At 41.2% G+C, this 17,611-nt stretch overlaps 1 protein-coding gene across 1 annotated transcript; it reads left to right on the plus strand.

Annotated features, from left to right (window-relative positions):
* The first annotated feature begins 349 nt into the window (after nucleotides 1-349).
* On the plus strand, nucleotides 350-16,567 carry MCM4 (minichromosome maintenance complex component 4). The gene is made up of 17 exons (XM_046642646.1): nucleotides 350-446; nucleotides 557-640; nucleotides 1,081-1,245; nucleotides 1,595-1,758; nucleotides 1,854-1,955; nucleotides 2,212-2,307; nucleotides 2,387-2,482; nucleotides 3,809-3,947; nucleotides 5,177-5,397; nucleotides 7,635-7,755; nucleotides 9,903-10,162; nucleotides 10,639-11,004; nucleotides 11,797-11,924; nucleotides 12,752-12,959; nucleotides 13,987-14,215; nucleotides 14,904-15,037; nucleotides 15,944-16,567. Exons 2-17 carry the CDS (start codon nucleotides 571-573, stop codon nucleotides 16,034-16,036), a joined length of 2,592 nt encoding a protein of 863 aa, XP_046498602.1. The 5' UTR covers nucleotides 350-446; nucleotides 557-570; the 3' UTR covers nucleotides 16,037-16,567.
* The last annotated feature ends 1,044 nt before the right edge of the window (nucleotides 16,568-17,611 follow it).

The raw sequence follows: 17,611 nt of genomic DNA on the forward strand, positions 1-17,611 counted from the left end.
TTGTCCCTTGATAAAGAGTAAAAAATGCATTTGGAATGTTTCTAGAAATGAAAATGTTTAGGGATAAATAAGGATATTCCCCTTGGCCAACGCTTCAGTGAGGATCAACACCCCCGTGAACATGGTCTAGTTGGACTCCCCAGATTTCCCGCGAAACCGCGGTCCAGCAGGGGGTCAGACCACCTGACTGGAGGGGGATCCCGAGCGAGGACTGCCTCTGCCATTCGCCGGGCGCCCGAGCAGGCTGTTCAGCACGCCCCTGTCGGTGCGCAGTGGCGCCTCCTGGAGGCGGAGCCATGCGAGAGCACTGCTATGATTGGCGGGGCGCCGCCGAGGGCGGTGACGTCGGGCTGCCCGCGGGAAACCTTGGCCCGGCTGGTGCATTCCGGGAGCGCGAACCCCCCTAGTGCCCCTCGGATCTCCGCGCGGAGGCACCGCTGTCCCCGGTAATGGCGCCGGCGGGGTGGGCTCGGCCTCGAGCCTGGCAGGGGGTGCTCTTCTCGAGGCGGGGGCAGTCGGGCGGGCGTGCCGCGAGCCTGTCCTCCTTGTCGCGCAGGTACCCCGAGCAGCATGTCGTCCCCGGCGTCGACCCCGAGCCGGCGCGGTAGCCGGCGCGGGCGGGCCACTCCAGCGCAGATGCGTAAGTCCCCTCGCCAGTCAGCCCCAAATCCTGCTCTTCTCCCCCCACCCCCAGCTTCCGCATGTCTCTAGCCTTTTCCCGCCACTGCTGAGAGACCGTGGCCGTGCGGCAGGCCCTGCGGGTGTCCGGCCCGGGCGGTGCCTCCAAGTCCCGGAAGGAGGAGGAAGAGGAGATGTGTGGCTGCGAGCCCGCGCTCGCGCTCTGCCAGCTCTAGTATGCACAGACCTTCCTTGGGAGGCGGCAGCGCCGGATGCTCACGTCCACCCTTGCCAGGCTCTTCCTAAGTTTTGACTGGTTAAACACGTCAGTGCCCATGTGCCCCCGTTCTGTTTGGTTTGTATTTGTTCAGTAATGAATCAAACCGTCCCAAGAGACAGACAAATCTAGGAAGACCCAACATAAGCATTGATGGCTGTCTTTTCTGTTTTGTATGTCGCAAGCTCGAAGTGAGGATTCCAGGTCATCTCCGTCTCAGAGACGTCGAGGCGAGGATTCCACCTCTACAGGAGAACTGCAGCCGATGCCCACCTCCCCTGGAGCAGACCTGCAGAGCCCTGCAGCGCCGGACACACTGTTTTCCAGCCCTCCTCAGATGCATTCTTCAAGTGTGTTTCTGAACATCTACGTTATATGTGGTTAATATACCCACAATGCTTCAGCTCATTAGATTTGCTGGTTTGCTAAGGGTTAGCTAAAGTGACGCTGTGCATGAGCTAGTATGTTCACCAAAAGAGTGCAGAGATAGTACATGTTAGAGCTTAGTGAGCAAAAAAAGAAACTTTTGGTGGCTTTTTATAGAACGTTTAATAGTCCCCAGAATCTTCACCACAGGTACAATAAACTTTCAGTTTGCTATTGGTGTAGATGACTTAGATCAACAGATGACATACTGTAGGTTTAGGTTTTATATGCTACCAGAATTTGATTATAAATTTCAAAATTTTGTTTTTATAGCTATTCCTCTTGATTTTGATGTTAGTTCACCACTGACATATGGCACTCCCAGCTCTCGGGTAGAGGGAACCCCCAGAAGTGGTGTTAGGGGCACACCTGTGAGGCAGAGGCCTGACCTGGGGTCTGCTCGGAAGGGCCTGCAGGTGGATTTGCAGTCCGATGGGGTGAGTACACAGTACAGTCTTCTCATAGCATCATGTCAGGAACATAAAATGAGTCATTCCCCATTAACGTGGTTTTGTCATATTTTTCTGTGTAGCCAGCAACAGAAGATATAGTGGCAAGTGAGCAGTCTCTAGGCCAAAAACTTGTGATTTGGGGAACAGATGTAAATGTGGCAACGTGCAAAGAAAATTTTCAGGTGAGCTATATGTGTTAAAATTCATATTCTTAGGGCTCTGAAGATCCTGGGAAAAAGTATTTATAACCTATATGTATGTAGCCATAATACTTAGGGATAGGTTTCTAGGTGTCTTAGAGTTATGGATGTTTTTCTAGTTTTTAAGAAGAAAAAAACACTATGATTCCAAATAGTGACATACTCAAAATTTTTGGTATTTTGAATAGTTATTTATTCCTAAATGCATTATGCTTAATGTTTTTCTCTCCACATCAAGAGATTTCTTCAGCGTTTTATTGACCCTCTGGCTAAAGAAGAAGAAAGTGTTGGCATAGATATTACTGAACCTCTGTACATGCAACGACTTGGGGAGGTAATCAAACATTCATATGCATTCAGATTATACATGGTAAAACAAAATTAGAGTATGACTTGTTTGTTTTATCTTACAGATTAATGTTATTGGGGAGCCATTTTTAAATGTTAATTGTGAACACATAAAATCATTTGACAAAAATCTGTACAGACAGCTCATCTGTTACCCACAGGTAAGAATTTAGCTTTAACCATGATGAATTATGGTAAACATCTAGAACATCAGGAGAGTTTCTAAAGAGCAAAATTTCCTTGGTGGTGATGGAATATGCCTCCACAGCACAGGAACTTCTTTGGGAAACCATGTTTCATCTCCTTGAAGATGAACATTTTTTCACACTAACATTTCTGAAATTGGGGTGTGTATTACTGTGAATGGCATGTCATAGTTTAATAGGCACTGTTTCTTAATAGTATACAAAGTACTGATGAGTCTTACAATTGATAACTTCTTGAGTTTGGTGAATTGAATTATCTTAAGTGGAAATATTTTATAAATGTATTGAAGAGTTCTGCCATCTCTAACAATATATTAACTGTATTGTAGCCTTTTTCTTCTAGGCTTAAGGGCAGGTATTATTAATGACGTATCAGCTATATTGATTCTAGCTATAGGCTTTGAAGGCAAGCAGACTTGGTTTTAAATCTTGATTTTGCTGCTTAATAGCTGTGTAATCTTGGTCAAGTTCCTTAGCCCCCAAGGCTGTTTCCTCATCTGCAAAATGGGGAACAAATGTTAACAAATTTGAATAAGATAATTATGCTTTTTGTTTTCCTTTTGCTGTGGAAGATTCACCCTGAGCTAACATATGCACCAGTCTTCCTCTATTTTGTATGTGGGTTGCTGCCACAGCATGACTGCCGATGGGTGGTATAGGTCCACGCCCAGGAACCAAACCCTGGGCCACCAAAGCAGAGCACGTGAAATTTAACCACTAGGCCACAGGGCCGGTCCCAGATAATTATGATTTAATTTATTTTGGTATCATTTTATCGTGGAGAAAATGTAAGACATGAAGGTGTGAGCTCAAGATCCTTTCTGTTACTAATTAAAAGCCTAAAATATGCCAGTAATTGCAAAGGCACTTACATATATAATCACATTTAACCGATGAGAACATACAGCGGTAAGATAGTTCACTCTGCCCAGGGTTTGTAAATGTGTGTGTGTGATTATATACGGTAAATGATTTTGGAATATGCTATGTGTTTTTGCTTTTGTACTTTGGGACCTGAGCTAACATCTGTTGCCAATCTTCTTCTCCCCAAAGCCCCTCAGTACATAGTTGTATATTCTAGTTGTAGGTCCTTCTGGTTGTGCTATGTGGGAAACCACCTCACCATGGCCTGATGAGCAGTGCCACGTCCATGCCCAGGATCTGAACCAGCAAACTTAACCACTAGGCCACGGAGCCAGCCCCAGAAATGCTTTATTTCTTATATGTAACCCTAAGATAGAAATACAAACACAGCTTGCATCCTTGTATTAATTTTTACAGGAGGTTATTCCAACTTTTGACATGGCTGTCAACGAGATCTTCTTTGATCATTACCCTGACTCAATTTTAGAACATCAGATTCAAGTAAGACCATTCAACGCACTGAAGACTAAGAATATGAGAAACCTGAACCCAGAAGGTGATATTTTTAATAGAAAAATACTTTACATGGAAATAAACAAAACATTATTTCATCAAGGAGGTTTAAAAGCATTGGTGGTCATAGTGGTGATGATGGATTATAAGTCGACAAAATAATAGCAGATTCATTTACTCTATATGCTTATGAACCCAGCATACCTTTTTTTAACCTAAGTGAAATTGCGTAAAGGATGTTGTAACTATTGAAAACTATCTTAAGTTGAACTCACCCAAATATAATAATTTTACCATAATTTTATTAGGTAGGCATTTTCTCAGAATCACTGTAGGAAATAAATACAAAATATGATTCCTGCTCTGGAGCATAAGAAAGAAATCTAGTTTGGAAAGTAAGTAAAAGAAAAGGTGGAATAATAGAAGAACAGTGCAGGAGATGTCTCAGCTGAGGGAGAGAAGAGAGCCCTGGCTAAGTGAGAAGAGTCCGTGTGGAAGGGAAATTTGGATTACAGTAAGGGTTTAGAAAGCAGACGTGAAGGAATTCACGCTAAACAGAGGAAAGAAGAGATATGGGCAGAAGTGAAACAGCAATCTGTGGACAATAAGTAATGGCTGAAACAGGGTGTTTGGGAGGGAATATTTTTGCATGGGGGTTGGAAAGTCTAGGCCCTGAAGAGCTTTGAATTCTAACTTAATCTAGGTTTTATTCTGAAGTCAACAGGGAGCCATTGATACTTTTTGAGGAGAAAGATTTTGCTGCTCTTGAGAAGTATGTCTAGTGTGCAAGGTATGTCAAAGTTCAGTTAGGAGACTTCAGCAGTAGCTCAAATATGGAGCAGCAGTGTCCTGAGCTGGACAGTGGTCGTAAGAGTGAGACACAGGACAAACGTGATGTTTGCCGTATACAAAGATTGAGGTGTAAAAGCTATTGAGAATTGATAGAAAAGTGGAGCCAAACAGGAGGCAGATGAGAAGGGAGGTGGTAGTTGCCTATTGGACAGGAGGCCCTGAGGAAGAAAGGGTCAGAGGTGCATGGAGGTTGAGAAGAAGACAGACTGGACACAGGAATGACATCCTAGGCCAGACCTGAGGGTTCCCAATGAGATGTTCATGACCCACCTGTGGCCCCAGTAATCCCCAGGTGCCTCTGCACTGCTGGGTAAGATTTTCCTGGGCTTAATGGCAGGAGTTCAGCCCGGGAAGTGACTACATCTGGCTGGGCTGTGGGCAGTGGCTAATGGACAAGCCGACCTCTCTCTCCCCTTGCAGACATCGACCAACTTATCGCCATCAGTGGCATGGTAATCAGGACATCCCAGCTGATTCCAGAGATGCAGGAGGCCTTCTTTCAGTGCCAGGTGTGCGCCCACACAGTGCGGGTGGAGATGGACCGTGGCCGCATTGCTGAGCCCTGTGTGTGCGAGCGCTGCCACACCACCCACAGCATGGCGCTAATCCACAATCGCTCTGTGTTCTCTGACAAGCAGATGGTACGTGGCCTCCTGGGGACGCTGGGCAGCTTCCCTATGGCATATTTTGCCTTTGTTCTGCCTCTCTGGAGCCTCAGAAAGCCAAATTTAACTTGTCCACTCTTGAGGTCCTAAAACCTTGCTTCCTGAATGGCATCCAACTACTCCATTCCTTCTCTGGCAGTATAGGTTTTGTCAAAGAATTGCAGGCTGATACTTGGAGTACTCTGAGTCTTCAGCTTTGGGATGTCAGTATCCTTGTTTTGTTGCTGTAAGTACCAGGTCATTATTTGTAGTCTACATTGTCATGGCCTATAATATTTTGTAACAAGAGAAGGAATGCATTCTTCTACAATAAACATCTTAAGTTTAATGTCATTTGTAAGTTAACAGATCAAATTAGCCTACTATTACTTACTAAATCAAATTTAACATGAGATGCTTCGTTGGGAAATATTTAAAATCATATAAATTTAGTATGTCAGAAAGAGTATATAAAACATTTGAGATTAGTAAAAATTATTTGGCTAAGTTCTGTCCTTTTGCAACTGTTCTATTGGTAATGAATGGGTTGAGAAATTTTTCCAAAGGTTTTCTCACAAATTTTATTATGTAGGAAGTTTTGCCTTGTATCTCTTTAACCATGAAAATTTTAAGCTGAACTTATTAAAATGCTGTAGAATAAGTGAAGAAAGGCAGAAATTTATTTACTATGATGTAGTGTTATAAAAGTATGCACAAGGGCTTAATTTTTTTTATTTTCTGACAATGTTTAAGCAGGTTTTTTAATGTTAAGTAGACAAAATGTGTTCTAAATACTACAAAAGGTAATTCTCTTACTGGGTGTCAATTGAAAAAAATACTACCACATGTGAAGAAAGAGTTCAAGTTTATTGTTAATCAAAGAATTGAAAAGTAAATTAAGGTATAAGTTTTCATGTAACATTGGTGTAAATTATTGGGGTAAGTGTACCTCAGTGCACGCCAGCATGGTGCTGAGAACTGGAGATACAAAGGTGGAGCCCTGTTCCCAAGGACCTTGTAGTGTAGTATTCTTAGAATGTTTCAAAGACTCCCAAACTGACTTGGAATAAAACCTAGTGTCTTAGAGTAGCCTCCAAGCCTACATGGCTTGGCATCACCCACAACACACCTTTGTACCTACGGAACTTGCTGACGTTGTCTCCACCATTCCCTTTTTTCTTGGCTCCTCAGTCAAGCACAAGCCTGCCTCAGGACCTTTGTACTTGCTCTTCTTTCCATTGAGAACACATGGCTTCTTCCCTAATATCCTTAGACCTCTGCCCAGAGGTCACGTGATTTGAGAAAGGCCTTCACTAACCTTGTTTTGCAAAATGTGTCTCCTCCATCCCCACCGTCTGTGCTCCTTACCCTGTTTTTTCTTCTGTCCATTGCATTTGTAACTGTCCGATCTGTTATGTGCTTACTTGTGTGTTCATGTATTGTTTGTCCCCACTCCACTGGGTGAGGGGAAAGACTTCATTGACTGCAGAATCTGCAACAGAACAATGTCTGGCATGTAGCAGATGCTCAGCAGATACTTGTTAGATGAGTTGATATAATTAGGTAATAGGTAAGTATTTGTGAAGTGCACAGTGACTAGAAGAGATGCACAGAACTGCTTAACTATGAACCTTAAAAGTGGCTACTCAACTGAAGAAATCTGCTAGAAATAGCTTCTAAAGAAAATCTTTAGAAATGTACACAAACATTTATGCAAAGAGGTATCCACTAAAACCTTAAAATGGCACAGAAACAGAGTCACCTAAATCGCCGCCCCCTCTCCCAAAGAGAGGCGTGCTTAAATAAACAATATCCTCACAAAATGTGTGTTTGTTTTACATTAAACAAACTTTAATATGTGTGTACTTTTTTCCCCCCTGAGGAAGATTAGCCCTGAGCTAACATCTATGCCAGTCTTCCTCTACTTTGTATGTGAGTTGCCACCACACCATGGCTGATGAGTGGTGTAGATCCATGCCCAGGATCCAAACCCGCAAACCCAGGCCACTGAAGCAGAGCACACTGAACTTAACCGCAGCACCACTGGGCTGGCCCCCTAACTGTGCTTTTTTAAAAACTTAACGATGCAGAGTAAAACAAAGAATGATGTTTTAAAAAGAAGATGCCAGGCATCAAAAATAGTTACCTCTAAGTTGTACAAAGACTCACATGTTTTGTCTCCATTATGCTTTCTTTGTTTCCTGAGTTTTCTGTTTTCACTGCTCTTCTTTCAGATCAAACTTCAAGAGTCTCCTGAAGATATGCCTGCAGGGCAGACGCCTCACACTGTCATCCTCTTTGCTCACAATGACCTTGTTGACAAGGTTCAACCTGGGGACAGAGTGAATGTTACAGGTAAGAATGTAGGTTGTACTAACAAGATGAGAAGTCTGTTTTCCTTCCATGACACTTTTTAGTCACTCTTCTGACTTGGTCATGAATTCACTGGTCTGGGGCTTGGTCCTGCCTCCACCTGTCATTCAGGTCTTCACAAGATGAGATGTGTGCTTTAACCTAGCAGGATGGGACCTTTCAATGCCTTGTCTTTGCTGTCACTTGCTTCTTGCCATCTCAGGTGTCCCAGAGCCGTGTGTTTATCTGTCTTGTTAGTATTGGTGTCTTGAAAAAACAGCTCCAGACAGGGCTGGTTTTGGTAAGATCTGAGCTATGCCATCAGCTCCAGGAAGCATCACTCTCCAACTCTACAGTTTTAAGTAATTTTCTACTTATTTCCCAAATGCACAGCCAAGGTTTAAAATTTATTTATTTCAGAGAAGAATGGGTCAGAGTCCCTTATTTCCATGTTAGGAGTTGTATTAGGGTATTTTTAGAGCCGAGGACACTGAGATTCAGAAAAGTGTACGTCACTGTAGCTAAGATTCTGCTTTAAATTGTGGTGCCAGGACTCCATTCCTCTTCCTGCCAAAGAAGTGCTCTTTCTGCTGCACCACATGAATATGCCAGTCTGCCTTTCCATGCTTCAGAGCAGCGTGGCCACCTGGTCTCTCAAGGCGGGTGTCTTTGTGTTTCTGTTTGTGGCAGGCATAGTTCATTATTGAGGGCAGTCTGGGAATTGAGTCCAGGAGGTGGCTGAAGCTCCTGAGGCAGTCTATCTGTTCTGCTCAGGGAGTCAGGACTCTCATCCTGTGTCTACCCCAGGATGAAGTCCAGCAGTTGTCACTAGCAATCTTAAGTTATAAAAGTAAGTGTAGTAGTTAAAAATTTGAAAGAATGTATCATCTCTAGTGAAGAGATGTGCATTCCCAGTTCTGCCACCTTACTGTTCTGAAACCCTGGATAAAGTATCTAATCCACTATTTTCATTTCCTCAACTGCAAAGTGGAATTAATGGGATGGTACATGTGAAAGTATTTGGGGGGGGGAGCCATTGTGGAAAACACCTTCAGATGTAAAATAAGTATTTTCAGTGCTGTTCTGTGAAGATGAAGCATTGCAGGCACCAGTAAAGATAACTAAGCCACTCTAATCATGGTAAACATGATCATCCATCCCTGATCTTCTTAGCATGTGGAATAGTGTGTGTTCTAAGAATGTTATATATAAACTGGTTTTTATGTTTTAGAAAAGAATTAAATTGACCTGTTAAATAAACAAAAGGACAGGTGACCTGTGGTGGCATGTTGTGAAAGCTTTGAGAGAGAGATCGGATATTTTCTCCTCAGAAAGCAACATGAAACTGAATTGTCCTGGAGTTCAGGGGTTCTCGTTGGAAATTCAAAAAAGATAACCATCAGACTTATTAGTTTTGGAACTTTTTCTTCTTGGAGAATGAATGAGTTGGTATGATTGAAGGGTTGATTGTTCATCTACTTCTTTTAATGTTCTTAAATTAAATTCTTTAGAAAGGGGGTGAGGCACAACCAACCATTCACCTAGAAACACCTCCTGTTATTAACAAAGTATAGTCATTTTTTCTTCACCATATTTTCCCCTTTGACTCATTAGACTATCTTACTGTCTGTAAAATAATTTGTGAGCAATTTTAAAAGATTTGAGTTTTTAGGATTTCCTTTCTTTCAGGTTTTTGGTATAGGATTTTAGTATTCCAGTGAAATAATTAGTGAGCAGATTTTGTACACTTAGCTTAAGGGAATTGAAAGTACTATTTCAAAATATGGGTCGTCGAACACAGCCAGGAGCCAGGCATTGTGCTGGAAGCAAAGTACTTTATGTGCAGTGTGGAAATGCTCATATAGGTGTCCAGGCTTGCAGAGCTAACAAGTGGTCACAGATGGACACATTTTTAGGTTTGCCATTTTCAGAAACCTGTGTTCTTTCCAACTTGCCCCGCCCGCTTCAGCATCGAGGTTTGCAATACATGCCTTGAGTCCTAGGCTCTGGGAGGGCCAAGAAGGCAGTGTGCCTGGAAGCTCCCCTCCTCCGTTGCCAGCCCTCAGCTCTCCTCAGTGCTACCTGTTGTCTGCACTGGTTTACTGAGCCCGTTACTGGAAGGTAAAAGCATGTCTCACGGTTGTCCTCAGGCATCTATCGAGCTGTTCCTATTCGAGTCAATCCAAGAGTGAGTAATGTGAAGTCTGTCTACAAAACCCACATTGATGTCATTCATTATCGGAAAACTGATGCAAAACGTCTGCATGGCCTTGATGAAGAAGCAGAACAGAAACTTTTTTCAGAGAAGCGTGTGGAATTGCTTAAGGAACTTTCCAAAAAACCAGACATTTATGAGAGGCTTGCTTCAGCCTTGGCTCCAAGCATTTATGAACATGAAGATATAAAGAAGGTAATGCTGGAATTTTAACTTGTGGTTGGGATTTATAGTTCTTTGGGATTAAATAGTATAAACATCGATTCAATCCCCCAACCCCCCCGACCCCCAAAGGATAGGAGCTGAGCTGTTGCCTGTCTGGCAAAGCATGGTACCTACGACCTGACTTGGTTAGTTCTTGAGAAGAATTAAAGCATCATTGTCTATTTCTTCATCTCTAAACCAAACTTACATGTCTCTAAATGTAAGAAAAGCCACAGAGGGTCAGAATAGGGATTTACATGGCCATCATTCTGGCATCATGGTGTGTGGTTATGTGTAAATTGGTTAGTGATAACTTAAAGCATTGTCACATACATTTTTTATACCTTCCTTTAATTTCTTAATTGTAATTCTTCATCCATGGGGTTGAAAAACACCTCTAATGTTTAAACTTTATCGCAGTTACTACTCTCTAGTGAATGAAAGTTTAGGCATGTTTGTTTGTTTAGGGAATCTTGCTTCAGCTCTTCGGAGGAACAAGGAAAGATTTTAGTCACACAGGAAGGGGCAAATTTCGCGCTGAGATCAACATCCTGCTGTGCGGTGACCCTGGGACCAGTAAGTCCCAGCTGCTGCAGTACGTGTACAACCTGGTCCCCAGGGGCCAGTACACATCCGGGAAGGGCTCCAGTGCAGTTGGCCTCACTGCGTATGTCATGAAAGACCCTGAGACGAGGCAGCTTGTCCTGCAGACTGGTGCCCTTGTCCTCAGTGACAATGGCATCTGCTGTATTGATGAGTTTGACAAGATGAATGAAAGTACAAGATCAGTATTGCATGAAGTCATGGAACAGCAGACTCTTTCCATTGCAAAGGTGAGTCACATTCTCCATTTGTAAACACAGACTTGTTCAAAGTGTGTGGACACTTGAAATAAAGCATCTATGGAACTGTATAGTATAACCTTGGTTCTAACTTTGCAAAACTGGTAAATACTTTTCCTATTAAATTTCAGCTAAATCTCTGAGTATTTTTTACAGGATCCTCTTTCATCATTTTTGCTCTACTAACCCACTGACGTATGATTTTTGTAGAACTTGAGTTTGCCTAAATCTCATGCAAGGGGTTTAGTTTCTGAGAAAGATGCAGTTATTTATAGCATACATTTATCTAAAACTGGGTCCTTGGGCCAGCCTGGTGACACAGCAGTTAAGTTCGCATGCTCCACTTTAGTGGCCTGGGGTTCGCCAATTCAGATCCCAGGTACAGACCTACGCACCACTTATCAAGCCATGCTGTGGCAGATGTCCCACCTATAAAGTAGAAGAAGATGAGCACAGATGTTAGCTTAGGGCCACTGTTCCTAAGCAAAAAAAAAAAGGCTTGGCAGCAGATGTTAGCTCAGGGCTAATCTTCCTCAAAAAAAAAAATAATAAAGTGAAATAAAATGAATTTTAAAAAATTTTTTTAAAAATTAAAACTTATTCCTTGGCATGAATCTGGAGATAGGGTGTTCTCCCAAGTGGAACCACTGAATCACCTTTGCAAGGTGATGTGGCTCTTGGTGGCAGTGGAGACATGGCAGATGGCATGCCAGGGTAAGATGACTCACACAGTTTCTGCCAGTGTCAAGGTAAGGTTCCTAATGGCACTGTTTTCCCTGATAGGCTGGGATTATTTGTCAGCTCAATGCACGCACCTCTATCCTGGCAGCAGCAAATCCTATCGAGTCTCAATGGAATCCAAAAAAAACTACCATTGAAAATATCCAGCTTCCTCACACGTTACTATCAAGGTATGGAAACATTTTATAAAACAGGTGTTCTTACTTTGCTCATGTGTAGAACTTTCAGAGTGAGTTTAAGAAAAGGAAATAATAATATTCAACAGCTGCTGATTTCATAAAGTGTTCACTCTAATGGAAAAGTTTTTAAATTTGATTGGTCAAAGGTTTTCATGACAAGAACTGTGTATCTCTCCACTCAACTGTGGGTAGCACCTTAACATTTATTCATCTTTTCAAGCAATTAGGACATTTCACCTTGTCATCCTTTTCAGAAGCCTGTCGCTCACTACTCTTATCTCAGTCTTAAGGCCACTACAGAGGATCAACACAGTGCAAAGAACAGCTTCACACTGTAGATAAGGTTCTGAAAAATTAAATTTGTTAAAGCAGAGTCATATAACCCTCACTTTTTCTCAACCCACTACTCCAAATATTGATGGATTTTAAATTTTAATTACTTGACTTTTTTTACCAAATAGTTCTTTTTGCCCAAAACAGCTGAATGTATTTTCATTCAAATCTTCCAGTCTTCAAAATTATTATAACATTTACCTCCGGGGAATCTTACTTTGACTCACCTGTTTGGTGGCCGGCTGTTTCCTGGACAGACACAAGGGCTAGGAGAGCAGGCACCTGCTGAGGACAGAGCAGGGTGAACTGGATTGATCTGAGGCTCTTTAGGCAGCCTGGACAGAAGATAGTTCCTCTCCCTCAGCAGCCCTCACTAAACGCACGTTCACTGTACATGCCTAGGTGACTTCAGGACAATTTTTAAATTAGGTTTATAGGTTTGTTGGTGTCCGAACTAGGAAAACTATGTTTTCACATTTTCTCAGGTTCGATTTGATATTCCTCATGCTGGACCCTCAGGACGAAGCCTACGACAGACGTCTGGCTCACCACCTTGTTGCTCTGTACTACCAGAGCCAGGAGCAAGTGGAAGAGGTGTTCATGGACATGGCAGTGCTGAAGGACTATATTGCTTATGCTCACAGCACAGTCATGCCTCGCCTGAGCCAGGAAGCCAGTCAGGCTCTTATCGAGGTAACTCATGTTTAAAGCCTAAAAAAATATTTTGCTGAGCCTGTGGCCAAAAGCATTAGTGTAGCTAGCTGGTTATTGCCTTTAAAATATTAATTATTCTGTCAAGAATAATATGCTGTTTTCCTCCTGTGTTGCAAAGTTGACTTTTCCAAATGTAAAAAGCAGAAAAAGGTTAATTTATGTACGTTATACACACTGTTTTTATATTTAAACACTTGTAAGCGCAGTGAATTTAAGATCAGAACACCTAAGTTGAAATATAGGTGATGCTACGTAGTTTGTACTTTGTAACTCTGGACAAGTCATCCAATTTCTCTGAACTTCCATTTGCTTGTTTCTAAAAAATAAGATGAATAAGTAATTTATGAAATTTATGAAAAGGACACTTTTCAGTATCCTTTTACATGGGCAGCAGTGCACAGTGCTATATATTAGGTTATTCAAATGTTGTGATATTAGGAAGGTTCCTCGTGCTCTGATGGGCTTTACATCCTTACTAAGCCCCTGAAAATGTTCAAATGAAAGTTACAAGTGATGTGTAATTTTCCATTTGTATCAAATTCTTGAGAGTTGTTCAAAAAGAAATAAAATTATGTCATCTAGGTAAGTTTAATATAACTTACCTTTGTAACGTTATCCTAGTGAACCTTTGCTGCATTCCTCGTTAAATGAATCCTCAGCAGAAGTGTAAACCAGAATCGGTGCCTGAGCATCTCTTTCAGATGGACAACCCAACCTTCCTTTTACCCAGCACACTGTGTCCTCTGAGTGCCAGGCCTCACACGTTCTTCTCTGCCCATTCTCATTCTCTGTTCTTCAAAGCCACATCACATAGCACCTTCCTGATGAGCTTCGAGGTCCAAGGTTAGATCTGACTTTTAATTCCCCTCCAGACCTGCACATGGCAGCCAGGCAGGAGTCCACTTTATGTAATGGAATCCTAACTGTTCAATTCAAAGTTCAGCCACAAAACTAAGGTTATTGTTACTGAGGAGTTTTGATTTTTTTTCCTATGTGTGTACACTAGGCTTATGTAGACATGAGGAAGATTGGTAGTAGCCGAGGAATGGTTTCCGCATACCCTCGGCAGCTGGAATCGTTAATTCGTTTAGCAGAAGCCCACGCAAAAGTACGGTTTTCAAACAAAGTCGAAGCAATTGATGTTGAAGAAGCCAAACGCCTCCATCGGGAGGCTCTAAAGCAGTCTGCAACTGATCCCCGGACTGGAATTGTGGACATATCTATTCTTACTACAGGTTTGTTATTTGCATTGAACATAAAAGCACATGAAATTTAATATATAAGTGATTGATATTTCACATTTAAGCTAACAATTAAATCATTTGAAGCAGATTTAGATTGTTGCCCCTTTGAGAATCTAATAAAAGTTGTGAGAAAAATATACACTAACTTCTCCTGAGGAAAATAAACACTACTGCACACAGTTTTATATGTAATTTCAAAGGAATTCTGTCTCCTCTTCTGCTGTCTCAGCACTCGTGTTAGCCCATTTTAAAGAAGTAATTCATTTCTTTTTATTTTTCTTTTTAAAGATTGGCACTTGAGCTAACAACTGTTGCCAATGTGTTTTTTTTTTCCCTGCTTTTTCTCCCCAAATCCCCCTGGTACATAGTTGTATATTTCAGTTGTAGGTCCTTCTAGTTGTGGCATGTGGGCCGCCGCCTCAACATAGCCTGATGAGTGGTGCCATGTCTGTGCCCGGGATCCCAACCAGCGAAACCCCCGGCTGCCAAAGCAGATCGCGTGAACTTAACCACTTGGCCATGGTGCCAGCCCCAAAACTCATGATTTTGAATGTATTTTGGCATTCAGCCACTGTCCCCTAATCTTTTTTGGGAACACTACTAAAGAAATATTTATGGAAACTTGAAATATTTCACTTCCTTATAGCAGAAATATATTCATTAATTTCTTTTAAATCAGGAATGAGTGCCACCACTCGTAAACGGAAAGAAGAGTTAGCTGAAGCACTGAAAAAACTTATTTTATCCAAAGGCAAAATACCAGCTCTAAAATACCAGCAGCTTTTTGAAGATATTCGAGGACAGTCTGACATAGTAAGTGTTTATATGTATTTTTTGTTTGACTTTTTCTTTTTTTTTTCTTTTTTTCCCTTAATCCTGCTTTCAAGTTTTTTTATTTTTCCTTCATTTATTGTTTAATAATATTTAAGTAATAAATATAGGTAAAGATAAAGAAGAAATGAAAGATCACTCATAAATCCATCATCAAGAAGTAATCATGATTAAAATTTCATTGTATTCCTTTCATGGTTTTTCTATGTGTATATGTACATGTGGACTTTTCTTTGAAAAATAAACATAGTCAATTATAGTTGCACTGTTTTGTAACTTGCTGTTTCTTTTTAATTAACAATATACTATTAACGTCATCTTTGGTGGTAAACAGACTTCATAACATTAGTCATAATTGTTGGGTAACATTTTATTATAGCATGCATATTCCATCATTTACTTAACCACTTGTTGGACATGTAGGATGTTTGCAGTTTTTTGTTATTGTAAATAGTGTTATAATCACACATCTTAATTTAGCAGCTATCAAATTGATTATATAAATTTGTTTGGGGGATGAAATACTCAGGTGCCCTTTTGTGACTAAGTAAAGTTGAGTTGTTCGGTGGAAAGAACTCTGCAGGCCAAATCCAGCCCTTCACCTACTTCATAACGCCCCTTCACTTAGATATCATCTGTGGCTACACTGGCACCGGGGGGCAAAGCTGAGTAGTTGCAACAGACCATACAGGTGCCAAGTCTGTGATATTTGCCATCTGGCTCTTCACAGGATATGTTTGCCACTCCTGAGTTAGAGCATAAGAAATGTATACAACCACCAGAAAGGAAAAGACTATGGTGGTTTTTTAACATTGAAGTCATTGTATCTTTTAAGAGGTAAGGGAGTACTTGTTGTATAAAGTATTTGTTTCCTCCTCTTCCCCAAAGGCGATTACCAAAGATATGTTTGAAGAAGCACTGCGTGCCTTGGCTGACGATGACTTCTTGACAGTAACTGGAAAAACCGTTCGATTGCTCTGAAGCTCTTGTGAGCAGTGCTGTGGGTATGCAGGCCAATCAGCTGCCACCATGGAAATAGACTCTTAAAGTCATTATTTGACTCCATAAAAATTTTCTAACCTAGGTTCAATTTTCGTAGTAAAGTGTGTAATTTTCATTTTTTTTAACGTTTTAAGTAAAAATACCTTGCCAATTTACAAACATACAGTAGAGATTATTTTCTTGAAGTGCCGTTCTGTATATGCAGATAGCAGGATGTGGGTCTTTTTTGAAGATGGCAGTCTAGGTCGTGGTTTTTGTGCTAGACTTTCTAATGACAATCACCCTTATGCTTGAGGTTTTTGTAATATGAGATAGGACTTAGCCAGGGCATATCATTCCATGTGAAGTAATGAAGGACCAGACCATTTGTCCCTGTTTCAACTCTCAAGTGTAATTCCTTCTAGAGGCTTATTCTCATGGTTTGTATAAGATGAAAAATGGGTGGTTGAAATGATTAGGCTAACTTCTACTCCTTTATCCTAATATGTAAAACTTTTTCCTAAATAAATGATAGAATAAGTAATACTTGGTTATCTGGCATTATTCTTCATTAAGAAAAAAGCTTTAATGAACACTACATTCATAGACATTTATGATGGTAAGTATAAATCATAAAAAAAAATTGTAATGGATTTCATTTTATTCAAAAATTACTTCAATCCTAGCAGTCATTATTCTTGAAAAACATCCATAGGCTGAAATCTTATATGGAAACACTACTGTAGTAAGTCTCTGAAACATTTAAGTCACTGTTTTAGTTTTTATAACTCAGAATCAACATTCATTAATAAAGAATCTGTAGAAAATGATATATCTAATTGAATTTTTAAATAGCATTAAGATGTTATGAAATGGGGGCCATCCCCATGGCTGAGTGGTTGAGCTTGCTCACTCTGCTTCGGTCGCCCAGGGTTTCACTGCTTCGGATCCTGGGCACAGACCTAGCACCACTCATCAAGCCGTGCTGAGGCAGTGTCCCACATAGCACAACTAGAAGGACCTACAACTAGAATATACAACTATGTAGTGGGGGGCTTTGGGGAGATGAATATAAATTTAAAAAATAAAAAACAAAAAGATTGGCAACAGATGTTAGCACAGGTGCCAATCTTTATAAAAGAAAAAGAAAGTATGAAATATTTAGACCAAACTCTTTGATTTCATGAATCATCATTCTTATCTCAGCTTTCCTTGGCAGGTTTGGGGAAGGCTTCCTATTTTGCAGGAGGCACTGGTTAGGTTTGGGCATTGACAAATAGAAATGGCAAGCAATAGGATATATTGGAGTATACGAGGAAGCCATTTGGTCTAAACCTAATTCGGCCTGACCTTGTTTTTCCAAAAGGGCCTGACCGTGGCCGTTGAGCATGCATTGTATATCTGCTTTAGACATTCCCTCTGGCAAGAACAAAGGCCCTTGAGATAAAGGTGCAACTTCCCTCCCCCTCCCGATGTTGGCATTTCCTTAAAGATTAAGCATCTTTCCTTAGGCTAGGAACTGATTGCTGCAGTCACCTGTGACCACCCAGTTCAAGATAACAGACTTGCTTCCTG

Source organism: Equus quagga, chromosome 16, assembly GCF_021613505.1.
Source record: "Equus quagga isolate Etosha38 chromosome 16, UCLA_HA_Equagga_1.0, whole genome shotgun sequence".
Classification (NCBI taxonomy): domain Eukaryota; kingdom Metazoa; phylum Chordata; class Mammalia; order Perissodactyla; family Equidae; genus Equus; species Equus quagga.

What these genes read in the sequence shown, in the direction of transcription:
- MCM4 (XM_046642646.1), top strand. Translation starts at nt 571, where the DNA reads ATGTCGTCCCCGGCGTCGACCCCGAGCCGGCGCGGTAGCCGGCGCGGG. An exon ending in GAGAAACCTGAACCCAGAAG is followed by an intron (nt 3,948 to 5,176) that starts GTGATATTTTTA and finishes CTCCCCTTGCAG; the next exon opens with ACATCGACCAACTTATCGCC. An exon ending in CCTCACACGTTACTATCAAG is followed by an intron (nt 11,925 to 12,751) that starts GTATGGAAACAT and finishes ACATTTTCTCAG; the next exon opens with GTTCGATTTGATATTCCTCA.